Source organism: Anas acuta, chromosome 1, assembly GCF_963932015.1.
Source record: "Anas acuta chromosome 1, bAnaAcu1.1, whole genome shotgun sequence".
NCBI classification, from domain to species: Eukaryota; Metazoa; Chordata; class Aves; order Anseriformes; family Anatidae; genus Anas; species Anas acuta.
In genome coordinates, this window is record NC_088979.1 from 66,519,522 (window position 1) to 66,533,517 (window position 13,996).

The 13,996-nt window shown below is 45.8% G+C and overlaps 1 protein-coding gene across 2 annotated transcripts; it reads right to left on the reverse strand.

The window, feature by feature from the left end:
• Positions 1-5,099: 5,099 nt before the first annotated feature.
• On the reverse strand, positions 5,100-12,940 carry NMS (neuromedin S). Of its 2 annotated transcripts, XM_068680568.1 has the most exons (8): positions 12,808-12,940; positions 12,651-12,706; positions 12,442-12,492; positions 11,503-11,562; positions 7,967-8,002; positions 7,484-7,525; positions 6,491-6,521; positions 5,100-5,251 (listed from the first exon to the last, which is right to left on the reverse strand). In XM_068680568.1, exons 1-8 carry the CDS (start codon positions 12,893-12,895, stop codon positions 5,235-5,237), a joined length of 381 nt encoding a protein of 126 aa, XP_068536669.1. In that variant the 5' UTR covers positions 12,896-12,940; the 3' UTR covers positions 5,100-5,234. The 2 variants fall into 2 exon arrangements, with proteins under 2 accessions (XP_068536669.1, XP_068536679.1); XM_068680578.1 differs by lacking the exon at positions 7,967-8,002.
• Positions 12,941-13,996: the final 1,056 nt, after the last annotated feature.

Sequence of the window (13,996 nt, forward strand, 5' to 3'; positions counted from 1 at the left end):
ATTCAAAACATTTTTTTTTCTTTCAGCTCTGCTGTATATTCACCTGCAGACTTTCTCTGTTGATCTCTCAGCAGGCTGAAGGATAATAGACGGTATTTGGTGTGTGAGGCTCTTCCCCCTAGAGAAATGTCAAGTTTTTGGGTGGTGAATCATAGCCAGCTATGAGACCAGTTACATTTTTGTTCCTTCACCGTAGAAAAAGTAGATGCAGAGTAGGACCAGAGAAGGAGACTTGGCAGCTGCTTCTAGTTGTTTGGTGGAGAAACCTATCAGGGTGACAAATGTCTGGATTAAGACAGTTTATGGCCATCCAGCCCTGTCAAACACAGGCTTTTTCTCTGTCTGGTAAAGTAGAGGGGTGGCAAAAGCGATGTGTGAGTTGTCTGGAGCAGGCAGGTAGGAGAAGCCTTCACAGCAACCTCCACACAAGCATCCATCCCAGCTGCCAGTAGAGATCCTGCAGTCACTGCCCGCTTCTAATAGCCCAGCAAGCAAATAAACATTTTGGTGCTGTCTTTAGAGCAATAAGCATATCCGTCTTGTAGCAGGGGGTTATTCCGTGGCCTCGCATACACCAGTAAAACTGCAGCAGGGTGCAGGGAGCTTTTGGCCAGCATGTCGAGAGGCTGCACATCCTCTGTGAGATTGGCTGTGTTAAATGGTTTGAAGTCTACAGCAGGTAGATTAGCAGTTTCTGCAGCTACTTCTGTCTCCTTACCTGCTGGGGACTGTGAAGAGGAGCCGAGCAGTCAGCTGATGTGTGTTTAGCTCCTAGATAATATTTCTTGTTGTGCATATCTGGCAGTTATCTCACCGTCCTTTGGTTTGTCTGCATTGCCATTCGTCTGAATCCCCCCACTTGTTTTCAAAGGACTCTGGTTCGTGTGCAGTCTGAGTTTGCAGATTCCAAATGGGCATTTCCATGTTATTTTATTTTTTTTTCTGTAATCCATATGCTTCTTTTTCCACACTGGGATGTCTTCTTTTGTGCTACACATGCATCCCAGAAGCAAAGAGGCTGCCCCATAGCTCTGGGTACACACAGCTCTGGGAGTAAGGTGGCATTTGTCACAGTTTTTACTAACACAAGATGAACAGACCACTACACCTCAATGCTACGAATCTCTCCTCTTCCACAGGTGGCATTTGCATTGGCAAAAGTTTCCGCTGAGTGGCGAACAAGATGAGCTTTCACCCATGTAAAGTCTAAGTGCTGAGCTCTCCGAGATTGAATCTTCCACTGCAGAAGCAGTCAGAGCAACTTCTCTCTGAGGTGTGCTGGATATTCAAGTAAAGAATGGTACTAAAATTCATTAAATGAAACATAATTAGCAATAAACATTGCACCGTGACATAACACAGAGGAGAGAAAGTGCTGCTCACAGTTATTTCAGAGCCAGGACTTTTGTAAAGAACAGTCCAAGTGAGGTTTCAGTCCACCAGGAGAATTTGTATGACCAAGAAAAGGTAACTCTGACCATCTGTCAGGGCTTCGTTCTCCTGATTGTCAGATATAATGAGATTCCTTCCTCACTTTAAGCTTACTGCTCCTGGCTGTATTCACGGGCATGGTTGTTAGTGCCAGGAGCAGTAAGCTTAAAATGAAGCATTTTATCATTCCTTGCTTCAAACCTTCCTTCTTGCAACCAACCCCTCTTTGTTCAGGGTGCTATCTTCCCTTAACCCATCTTTCCTCTCTGCTGGGCTCTCCTCTGCTGCCTTTCCCTCCTTCTCCTTCAGTGCTACTCTGTAAGTCTTCCCTGCAACAAGCAGTGCAAAATCTCCCATGTCTCTCCTTACAGCTTCTCATTCACTCCACATCATATTTTTGAGCTCCCCCAAACACTGATACTTGACTGCTTGCAGTCACCCAGCCCTGTTTCTGCAATGCTGTGACTGATTATTCCTCTGCACGTGTGATACCTTACTCTCATCCTCAATGAGCCATACATACATTTCTTTCCCCAGATGTATCTTTACCAAGACCTTCCTGAATGCTGACTCTGTCCTCCAGCACTTGCAGTCCCTCCCGGCTTGCCATTGCCCGGAGATTTAGTAAGTGTGCCCGCCTGGTGGGAGCCAGGTTGCGAGCGAGTGCTATCAGCCCTGCAAAACCCCGCGCATTGCATTCTGGCAAAGAAGCTTCAGGAACAAATAAATGCAATTTGTCGCGTTAATTCTGCCGCAACTCGTTTGCATCCTGGATTCAGCAAAGTGTTTGTGCAATGCTAAAGGGCTAGCCCCTTTGCTAGAAGCAGGAATCGAGACGTGTGAGTCCTGCCTGACCTAGGACTGAGGGAGAAGCCCGGGGAGTGCATTTCACCTTCCACCTACGGTGCAGAAATGGAGCCCGGGTGACTGGCAGGGAGCGAGGCTGTCCAAGGCAACGGAGCATGAAGGGACCTGAGAGAGCGAAGCAAAGTGCCAGGAGGGTTTTCCTCCCGTGCTTCGTGCTCTGGCTCTTTAGCAAGCAGCCCGTGGAGAGGGCACGCAGCACTCACCCCCCCCAGCAAGCCCATTTGCAGGTTCCTCGCTGTGCGCTCTGCTGAGCGGTGCTGGGCTGCGGGAGCCGCTGAGCCGAGCCCCGGCAGCCCAGGCTTTTAACACAGGAGGTCCTGGGCCAGCCTGGAGTGATTTTCAAGGTAAATTAGGCGGTGTGAAGTTGTGCCTGCCTTGCTGAGAGCCAGCAGAGCTGTCTCGAGTGGCATGCTCTAAGCTACAGCAACTAGTTTCAGGAGTTGATTAAGTGTCAGAAAAAAAAAATCCCCTTTGTGGCTTAAATGTATTGCCTCTCAGAGTAATTGAATCTCCCCCGTTGCTCCTTTTCATTACAGGAGGATGGATAAGCATTGGATTTACTCTTCTAAACATGCTCATTACTTTGTGTGTCCTGTCACGTCCCCTTTTATTTGTGCCTTCTCTTGCTGACACGGGGAACTGAGCTGTTGTTCCTTTCTCTCGCTGAAAGTTTTCTGTCCTTCTGATTGTTGTTGCCACCCATCTGGCCTCCTCAGCTTTCTGCTGCGGGTTTTGCAGTGGGATGGAAGAGTTTTGGGCCAAGGATGACCTCTACACGTCAACGCTATGAATCTCTCCTCTTCCACAGCTGCCATCTGCATTGCTCCGGGGAGCAAAGGTTCCCGCTGCGTGGCGAACAAGAGCTCTCCTGTGCGTGTCACAGGGGAGCCACAGATACTACAGAAACACAGCTGAGGAATCCCAGCTAATTACCTGCAGATTACCACGTGTTTATCACCTTTATTTAGCCAGCTTCAAGGCCCCACTAGGCGTTGTTCTCGAAACCTGCTGTGGGTGGAGGAAGGCACTGCTGATGGCGAGAGCACAAACAGGCCATGGATGCCCTTAGCAGCCTCCCTTGGGACACCCCACAGCCCCTCGCCAGCACCCTCTGCCCAGGTGGAGGTATGGGACCTACAGAGTCCTTCAGCCAGGTGCCACCCCATTAGAGGCTGTGGGGGTCCTGGCTTGTCTCCCCTCGTGGTGCTCCCTGTCCGACAGGATGCTGAGCGGCTCCTGCCTCTTAGTTTTGCACATTCTCAGCAGCCCAGTGCTTGGCTTGTGGTGTGCAGGCACAGTTTTGGGATAAAACCAAGCCAGGTTTGTGCTTAGGTCCTGGTTCAAGGAGCAGACCTGCTCCCCCATTGCCCACGTCTATTTATGGCCTGTGCTTCCTTGGGTTTTGTCTTCTCCAGTCTTACAGACCTCTAAGGCTGGACAGTGCATCTCTGGGCAACCTGTTGCACTGTTTGGCTGTCCTCCTGGGGAAAAGGTTCTCCTTATGGCCAGCTTCAACCTCCCTTTTTTCTCCTAATAATGCCTGTTGCCACTTGTGCTCCCAGCCTGCACCATGAGTCGCCTGGCTCTGTCTCCTTGATGTCACCTCTCAGGTCCTGGGAGGCCATCAGGTGGCCTGAAGCCATCCCTCCTCCAGGCTGACCTGGTCCTGCATCTCCTCGTGGGCCAAGTGCTCCAGCCCCAGTAGTTTTGGGGGGATCTACATGTGCTCCTTCCAGTTTGTCTACGTCTTTCCTGGATTAGGGGCCAACAGCTGGACACATTAACCTAGATAAGGTCCAACAACGGCCAAATAACTCATCACTTCCTTCTCTCTACTGGGCAAAATTCTGCTAATACAGCCCAAATTGGAACCTTAGCCAGTTAAAAATAACGCACAAGACAAACAAAACAAAAACACACACACAAAACCCCCACTCGTTTCTCAGGGTATGTTTTTGAAGACCGTGGAGCTGGCAAACCCCGTTCACAGACACCTGTGCCAGCATAACAGAGATGGTTTCATGCCATGGTACTAGGGCTGAGTTCCCCAGGAGGGGAAGGGAAGATGAGGGAGGACTTGAGGAGACCACTGCTGTGGGACAGTTTCTACTGGGAAATCCCAACCTGGTGTATTTTCACAAGGTAAGCCTTGTAACCTCCACCTTGTCATTTATTATACTCTTCTCTGAAGGAAGTAATAATTTCAGTGCTTTAAGCTTTCTGCCCCTAAATAACTCCGACTTCCAAAAGAAATCATCCCACTCCTTACAGTGCAAACAGTTGGCTGCACCACAGATTTTAATGCCCCATTTCAGTAAAAAGGGTGGATGTTTAGAGTATCTCTCATAAGTGACTCGTTTGTGCTTTATGATAGCCAGTAAGGCAAGCTGGGAAAAAAAAAAAAAAAGAGTATCGTCTGATTGAATAGTGCCTGTCTGAATAGCAGTATGTGTTTCACTTCCTTCAGTGTGCTTTGGGTTCATCATTTATCACACTCAAGCCCTTAATTATTCAAAGTAATAAATACTTCATGAAAATATCCACAGTGATTTTAATGTGTTGTTTAGGGTGTATATTCTGAAATTATAGGAAAATATATTTTCTTGTCAAAAGGGCAGCTCATCACTCAGGACCCTATTAAAGAATATGCAATAAATATAAAACGCATTGTTGAAAGTATTTGAAAATTATCTATATTCAGATGATTGATCTCCTCTGAACACAGTTAGAACGAGACAATGCTACAATACAGACCGACGAGGTTTAGTACCTGTTACAATAAAAAAGGACAACAAGAAGAATTACTGATTGCAAATTTATTACATGGAGCACTAAATTCCAGACAACTGAGTCACATAATAGACGAACAGGGCAACGGCAAGTCTCTTTTCTTTGTACAAACCAAGTTACTGAGCTAGTAAATCGACCCACAAACTTCATATTCCGTGGTATTCTGAAAAAAAAAAGTTAACACAAAATCACATTTTATGTTGAAAAGTTGATCTGAATATGGTTTAGCATTTACTTATGTATGTCTGGTCTTCAAATCCTCAAATCCTAGCACCAGAAGATTAAAATAGATGTAAGTTTTAAATACTGGGTAAGTGCCTCTGTTACTTGCATTCAAACATGAGCCCTCCCTCTGGATATAGTCCTTCTCTCTCCACCATGTCCTAACTTCACTGACTTTCATTCAGAGCACTGGAGGCAGTGTTGATCCTGCAGCCCAGATGACTCAGGGCTCTGAGCTCTGGGTAAGACCAGAGCAAGCACACTGCAATGCTGCTCTGTGATACTCTCACAGTCTTTGTCTCCTTTCTTTCTGAAGTGATTTTATCTTGAAAATAAAGCACATAATACCTTTGCTGTATTTCTTTACATTATTTCTTTGCTATTCCCCTGCCTTGTTCCCCCCAGAAAAACAACCCTTCCAGCCAACAGTTGGATCTAATTCTTATGCTGCAAACAAAAAATATTTATCTTTTGTTTTGCAGAATAAAAGATTAGAAGAAGAGAAACTAACAAGGAGATGCATTTACATTGACTGTTTTGTGCATTTCCCATTAAAGCTAACAAAGACCTTCAAAAGACCCTTCCACAGATGGATAAAGAAGAGCTACATGATATTAGATTTCACTGCCCTCCTTCTTTACGTCCCCACCCCTCCTCTTTTTAGTTAATGAGTACTCAAAAAGAGATCCTAATCCTGAGATGAGGATGACTCCCCTCTGCATGTAGAGATCTGTATTCGTGGGTTCTCATGTGGGATTAGTGACTGAAGGTCTCTTGGAACAGAGGTCAGTGAACATATTTATCACAGCAAAGGACCTGGCTAGCTTTTATGTTCAAAGTACAATTTACACCCTCTAGGGAAAAAAAAAAAAAAAAAAAAAGGATTTTTTCTCAACCTTTTATCATTTTTGTATCACTTCTATAGTTTTTACAGGGGATGAAAGCTCCTCCTGAAGGAACCTTGAAGAAAGAAAAACAGTCTGTTTGTCAAAAGTATACACTGTAACTCCTTGAGCATGCAAGAAAGCACTTCTACCCTGATAGCTTTCAGAGACTGTGTGAAATATCCCAATGGGTATCTAGGTTTTTACTATAATACTCCTCAGTAACTCCTTCTGCCACAAGGATCATCGTTATTGAAACAGAATAAATTCTTGTCACCTTTGGACAGCCTACTCACCACTGCCTTCAATAGTTCTTCCATTTCGAGGCTGAAAAATACAATAATGAGATAGGTTTATAAGATGGTATTTACACTAGTATTAGATGCCAGATTTATATGCACACCAAAATACACCTCCCAGAGCATGTGAAAAGGCTGCAGTAAGATTTCCTTTAAAGGGACAACATGTCAAATACCAGGGGGAGCCATGCAGGCTGGGTTTTGCCTCTGAACCTGAGAAGTATTTATTCAGCGTCTGTCCAAACAGTTAAATAGTCTGACTTTAATTATTCTCATTAAGGACCTTGGTCCCACTTCATGAAGGTACTAACCTGATGACCAACAGAGTATATAAATACCAGGACTGAAAGTACCTGGCTGGCCTGAACTGGGACTCTGGTTACCTGCCAGAATCTCCTTTTTAACAGATTTCTTTTCTGATGTGTTGACAATATTCCTACTAACTAGTTTGGTGTTAATCATGCAAGATTAATCATATAACCATAGACCAGCATATTCTGCATTAGGCCATGCCATAGTTCATCAGGCCAATGGGTGAATAAATTGAGGGAAATTATGATCTCTTTAATGTTGCTTTGGCTTTTCACCCTGATGACATTACTTGCTAACCAGACCTTTCAGACCATGTGGACAGTCAGCTCAGGCACATGTTTTGTCTGGAGAATTTAGTATGAGGACACCTTGGCCATTTCCGACACAACAAGCCACATACTACTTCTCTCTTTGGATGACTTGACTCGAAACAATAATTGCAGTCACCTCTTCCAAGAAAAAAGGTTTAGTCCATTACTACCCCAGATCTCATCATCTTGTGGTCTTTTAACTGAACCAGAGCTTTTTAAGCAAATGGCTTCTTCAGCTTTCAAGGAAAGCATATTTGGTATCTCATCAAAACAAGTGCAGCACAAATCTGTAAAAGTAAGCAGTTGCTCATATCCATATATAACATTATCTGTTATGCAAATCTTTAAGAGCAAAAGATTCAGATACCCTGAAAAGGAAAAACGGACGTCCCAGAGTCCCGTGACTATCCTGTAAAATAAAATACAAAACCATTAACAAAACACTTTAAGCTCAGTTCCATAGATCTGTTTACAAGTTTTGGTGTCTGTCCATCAGATTATCAATAATTCAGGGCATTTTTCAGCAGCATGCAAACAATGAGATGCTGATAGTCTCCAGTGCCCGTTCATCTGGAATGCTCATTAAAAATTAATACCCAAAGGGCAATGTCAACAACTATCCATTCTGTCTAGTGTAAATATACTGAATTACCATAATTAAAGATTCACAGACTTGAGAAAATGTAGAAAAGAAAGCTTTATACATGGTGCATTTCTTTGCAGAAGCAGGGTCTGCACAGCTTTCTTCCCAACCATTAAAAAAAATTACTTGTATAAAGCAGCAAAAGAAGCACAGAAATGGCCATACACCGCTGTCTACTGCTACTCGCTTGTCATTACATTTACATACCTTCTTTGTAAACTCTGCAGTAGCAATCTGTGATTCCTGCAAGTTGACAGTGTAAATTAATCAAGATGCTGTCATTTCTTTGGTTTGTTACATTAATCCTCTGTCACTGATCAGGTTCTCCACTCCGTGTGAGAAGAGAGAACAGTACAAGCAGAGAAGACAGCTACAAGAACAGCAGCAGCAAATGGATCTTTTTAAAGATTTATTTTAAATCTCACTTTAACCAACCTCATCATTCAACATGCTTCCAGCTCAGGGGGGCGAAACAGAACTCAAAGTGCAGTGAGCACAGCAGCTCCATTCCTCAGGCTTGAATGGCACTTACAGCTCTTTCTTACCTTCTTAAAGTGGAGCTGCTCTCCGGCTTTTGGATTCTGAATTACCCAGGCATCATTGCTGTTCTTAAGCCTTCCCCTGCACCCTTTTTATTCTTCAGGAAATTTACCACTTTTCTATTCATCCTGACATCAAAGAATAGAAACTTTCTCCATGACTTCACGGGAGCAGACCAAGCCTAGTGTCTAACGAAGCTCTGAACCTGCACTCTGGTACACCTGTGAGGTCCGGGAGCCCTCCTGCCTGCAGCACAGCTGCCTGGCTCCACACTTCTGGCTGACCAGAAGCTCTGAGCCACAGCCACTGCTACAACAGCGTATTGGGTTTCTGTGGCAAGGGCTTGGCAGCAGGAGGGCTGCAGGAATGGCCTCTGTGAGCAGAGCCCAGCAGCTGCCCCATGTCAGATCAGAGCCAGCTCCAGCCAGCTCCAAAAGGGACCTGCTGCTGGCCAGAACCAAGCCAGGGAGTGATGCTGGTTGGACCTTTGGGAGAACAAATTTAAGGAAAACCTGATGTGCAACAGCAGCTGGGAAAGAGAAAATGTGAGAGCAGCAGCCCTGCAGCCCCCAAGGTGAGTGCAGCAGGAGGGCAGGAGGTGCTCCAGGCAGGCAGCAGCAGTTCCCCTGCGGCCTGTGGAGAGGCCCCTGGTGGAGCAGGCTGTCCCCCTGCAGCCCATGGGTCCCCCATGGAGCAGATCTCCACGCTGCAGCCCCCCCATGGGTGGAGGAGCCCCCGGTGGAGCAGGTGGATGTGGCCTGGAGGAGGCTGCGGCCCATGGAGAGCCCCTGCAGGAGCAGGCCCCGGGCCAGAGCTGCAGCCCGTGGAGAGGAGCCCACGCAGGAGCAGGGGGCTGGGGGGAGCTGCTGCCCACCCGTGGGGGACCCGTGCTGGAGCAGTTTGCTCCTGGGGGATGGACCCCGTGGTACGGAGCCGTGTGGGAGCAGTTCTTGAAGAGCTGCTGCCTGTGGGCAGCTCCCGCAGGATCAGTTTGGGAAGGACGGCATCCCGTGGGAGGGACCCCACATGGAGCAGGGGCAGACATAAAGCTTTAGGGAATGACCACAGCCCCCATTCTCCATTCCCCTGCAGCACTTGTGGGAAGGACACAGAAGAAGGTGGATGAGGGGGAAGGTGTTTTTAGTTTGCTTTTAGTTCTCACTGCTCTAATCTGTTAGCTGTCCGGGGTGGGCTTGAAAAACAAGCACATGTAATGAGTGAGTATATGAAGACAAACGAGGAGATCACAGGAAATGTGTGCAGATGGGAAACTGGGGAGTAGGAATTTAAAAAGAAAAATATACAAGAAAGGAGGGAATTGGCATTCGGGGTATGAGATGAGGATTTCCTTGTTAACCTGTTCTTGGTTCAAGCCCTGAGGCAATGATTTATAGAACAAGTCCCATTAATGCCAGCTCAGTATGAAACAAAGTAGAAAAGTACATGCTCAGTGGGGATGCTTTAAAGGATGCGAAGACAGAGAGTACAAAGATTGTTTGTGCTGAGATGATTACTGTTTATCAAGCAAAGAGACAACAATTCATGACTTAGACTAACTTTCAAATATCCCATCTAATTTATGGTTTTATCCTATCAAAGAAATACAGCAACAAGTGAGCTTTTAAACAGTACATTGGCTTGATTTTAGGAAAGGGTTAATGGAGATTTTTTCCGATGTAGTTGGGTTTAGATATTTAGTTTCTGTTGATTCATTTGAAAGTGCCATCTACAAGATATACCTGAAGATTCGACACAGAAACTGAGTAGTCTGTTAGTTGTCCCAACAGATTTTAAGTTCCCCAAATGCAGCTCAAGTACCATTACGCCAACATTGCCACTGACTTTGCCTGTCACGATGCTGAAGCATCATTCTTTCTCTTGAAACACTATCTGCCTTCTCTGCTTAATCTATAACTCTGAATTAAAGTTTATATAAAACCACACAAATACAGGATTGTGAAGAAAGTTCAGGTCCAGGTGAAATCAGTAGGATTTCATAACTGTTTCATTTGCAGCACCACATATAGACTCGTGTTTGCAGTGTCTTCTCCAGAGTCCTTGTGGGCTGAGAAAATACAGCTTCATGTCGTAAGAGATTTGAACAGCCAGGTAACAATTGGCATTTTTGTTTAGTTCTTCCATATCTCGTTTACCTTCAGTTCACCTACACATAATCCTACTGCAGATATGCAACAAGTATTAGTCGTACCTCTTGAAAGGATACTGTATGGGATCCAGCTCCCAGTCTTAAGGACTCAAAACGGAGGGTGAATTTTTGGCAAGTTTAGTAACCAAATCAGCCCTAGAAATAGGGCTGCACTCAAAGTTACTGTCTGATTCTGGATGTCCCCTCATTAGCTAAGCTGTAGAAGCACAGGAGCTAATATTGAACTCAATTCATTCGGAGGACATTTAACACTGAAATGCCAGAATCTTTATATAATAAACTTCAGTATTGCACATTGTTATAGCTGCTTTAAGAAAGCATGCATGGAATTATAAGCTAAAGACACTGGCAAAAAGAGAGGTGAAAAACACGTCAAAATACTTTCTATTATTGTCTCGAAGGCTCTTTTTTTATTAAATCACAACTATAGGACTCAAGCTCCACAAGTGAATTAGCTTTCATAACATACCTACAGGCAGTATGAATTTTACGGGAAAGGAACTGTTGATTAACTAATGATAATAAGAAAGCAGTATGAAGCAGAACTGACATTGAGCTAGGTCCTAATATGACTGCATCAATGAGGAAGTGCTATACTCAATAACTCAACCTTCCAGCTTAAGCTTTTGAATCTGATTCAGGCATGCAAAAGAAAAAACAAAACAAAAAAAAATCAGTAAAGAAGCTCATAATGTTTCCATGTCCAGCATGATCTTAAAACAATGTTGAACCAATGTTGTAGGGTGTTTTTTTTTAGCATATTTAACCCTGTATTATTTCAAAAGTGACGGTCAGGTTAAAATGCTAACCCTAGTTGCATTTTGGCTTCTGAAGTCTACAAACAACCGTTTGATTTATAAGGTAATGGAATTAAGAATTACATGCAAGCCACTAATGAAAAGAAATATTCTTTTATGTATTTCATAGCTACTCTCCCGCATCACCTGATTCATGACAGTGTTAGATTATATATTATTGTTTGGAGAAATATGTAAGTAAGGGATGCTTTTAAGTAAATGAAGCAATTACACCTTACCTCATTTGTATGCATGCTGTTGAATATGGAATAACAAAGATCCAAAACAGTACTGGAGATCTGCAAAGTCAAACAGCAGTTTAATACATCTCCCGATAGGGATGTTGTATACAGGGTTTTTACACAGAACAGGCTCAATTGTGATCTCAGTGCAATTTAAATTGTACGCAGTTCCACTCAAACCACTCAGAGCAGGGTAAGACTTCTTAAAGCTATTATGAGATGAAAAACAAGCATTTTGCACAAGCAGAATGCACATAGTACTACTTGTGTTGTCAGTAGAGTCTCTTGCTATAAAGAGATTTAAATAAGTCTTTCATATTTAAAATACACTTTCCTATGCCAAGTGTTCTAAGAATTGGCTGTTTTTTTTTCTGGCATATTGAATGTACACATTTTCATCTATAAGCATTTTAGGGGAAGCTGTTCGGTATGTTTGACCACAGAGCCCACTACATCCAACAGGGATAATTCTGTCATAAGACGCTAAAAAGATCTGGTTGTACACCTGTAGGATAAGTGATCACGGGCCAGAGAGAAACTCTGCTGAAGTGAATTACCACAGCTCTTTTAATGGATTTTATCTCAGGACTCCCAAGGAGCAAGAGAGAAAAGGTGGGGGTGAAATAGATACCCTAAGAAGGGGGGGCCAGCTCCGCCAGCTCCGGGCCAGCAGACATGAGCTGCGGAGCCTCCCTCTGCTCCCCAAACCTCTGAGGACCTCAGAACCCCCCCTGCACTATCTGGGACCCCACTGGTATCCTCCACAGCACTCAACAGCGCTTCGTGCTCTACTGCGATGGGAAGACAAGCACACCTGCTGATCCTAGGACCGAGCTAGCCCTGCGGGGAGGACAGCACATCCTCCAGCAAGCTCGCCGGGCTCTCGGGGGTCCCACAGCATGCAGGAGAGGAAACCCAATGGCAAAGGCAGCTTACCTGGGGTTGGTGGGACAGCTCCATCCACTGACTGAAGCACAGCGCCAGTTGCTTGAGGGGTAAAGACCAGATATTAACAGCAGGTTGTGCATAGCCGGGGGGGGCACATTTAGCCTAAGGAGCCAGGACTGGGTGGCTACGAGCCTGCCTGGCTCTTGGGACCCCCTGCCCGGCTCCCAGAGGGAGCAGGAGGAGGAGACGAGCCCTACCTGACTTTTGGGCAGCTCCGCGCCGTCCCGGTAGCGGGCGAAAGGCTGGGGAAACCCTGCGGGGAGGGGAAGGACACAGCGCGTACAGTTGGCAGGCACCCCTTTTACCTTCAAATTAATAAATATAAAGGCAGGGGAAGGGGTGTCGCCGACCTACCGGAGCCCCGCGGCAGGGCGCAGAGGCAGCAGGCGGCCAGCAGCCAGGGCAGGGCGGGCGGCGGGGACGGGGACGGCGGCGGGGACATGGCGGGGGGCGGCCGGGCTGGGCTGGGCAGGGCCGGGCCACCGCCTTTATGGGCCCGCGCCGAGCCCCCGCCCCCGGGTGGCTGAGGGGAGGAGGAGGAGTGGTGGTGGTGGCCATGGAGGTGGCCACGGTGGTGGGTTTGGTGGTGGAGGAGTCGTCCTTGGGGTAGTGGTGTGGAAGGGGCTGTCACAGGGCTTGGGCGGCTTGGGGAGGGAGGTGTGCCTGCTTGGGAAGGAGTTGCAAACCGAAGAAGTGCTGGCTCTCTGTTATATCGGTATTCATGAGGAAAGACAATGTTTCTGTTCTTTATTTTTTTCTTTCAGCTCACCACTTCCAGCCCCTGCTAGGTACGGTGATGGGAAAGCCAAGGAGCTGCTCGTGGCGCTTCGCCTTTCTTCCCAATTTAGCTGTTGCCTTCATCTTTGGGAAGTGCTGCCCCGTTATCTCCGTGCTGCTTCTCACGGCAAAGCTTTCCCTTAGAGCTGAGACAAGATGTGCAGAGTCCTCAACTCTTCCTCACAAACTTCAAGCCAGCTGAAACAAAGGCATAATTTCCTTTTCTCCGACTGTAACACACGGAGGGGTTTGTCAGGCAATGCCCCAGCAAAGGGGCACTCTGCTAAATTTTCTCAGCACGAGAGGATGGCATTTTAATTTTGACGGCAGCAAGAAGCGTGTTCCTGCTTGGTGTGATTTTATTTAAGCTGATGTGGGCACAGAAATATGACAGCAGAGCCCCACCAGTGTGAGCTGGGCTCATCAGAGGTAGACGGCAAAATGATAGATGGTAAAGGTACTCTGATGGATTGCACAATTCGTATTAACCATCTTCCCCCTGTCTTTTGGCATTTTACTTTTAACCACACTGAAAATTGGTGTTGTCAACAGTGTGTCTGTTGCCACACTTTTCACAGATTGTGCACCCAAATCACTCCCAGGGTACAGAAACCTGGTGTCCTATAGATCCATTCTAGATTCGGTGTTAGTTGCTATCTTTTCAAACAGTAGTATATTAAATAGTAATTCTTTTAAATACTAATTAGTTGTATTGTACCCTAATTAGAGTCTACCAAGTCGCTACTATTTATTCACTGTAATGGGA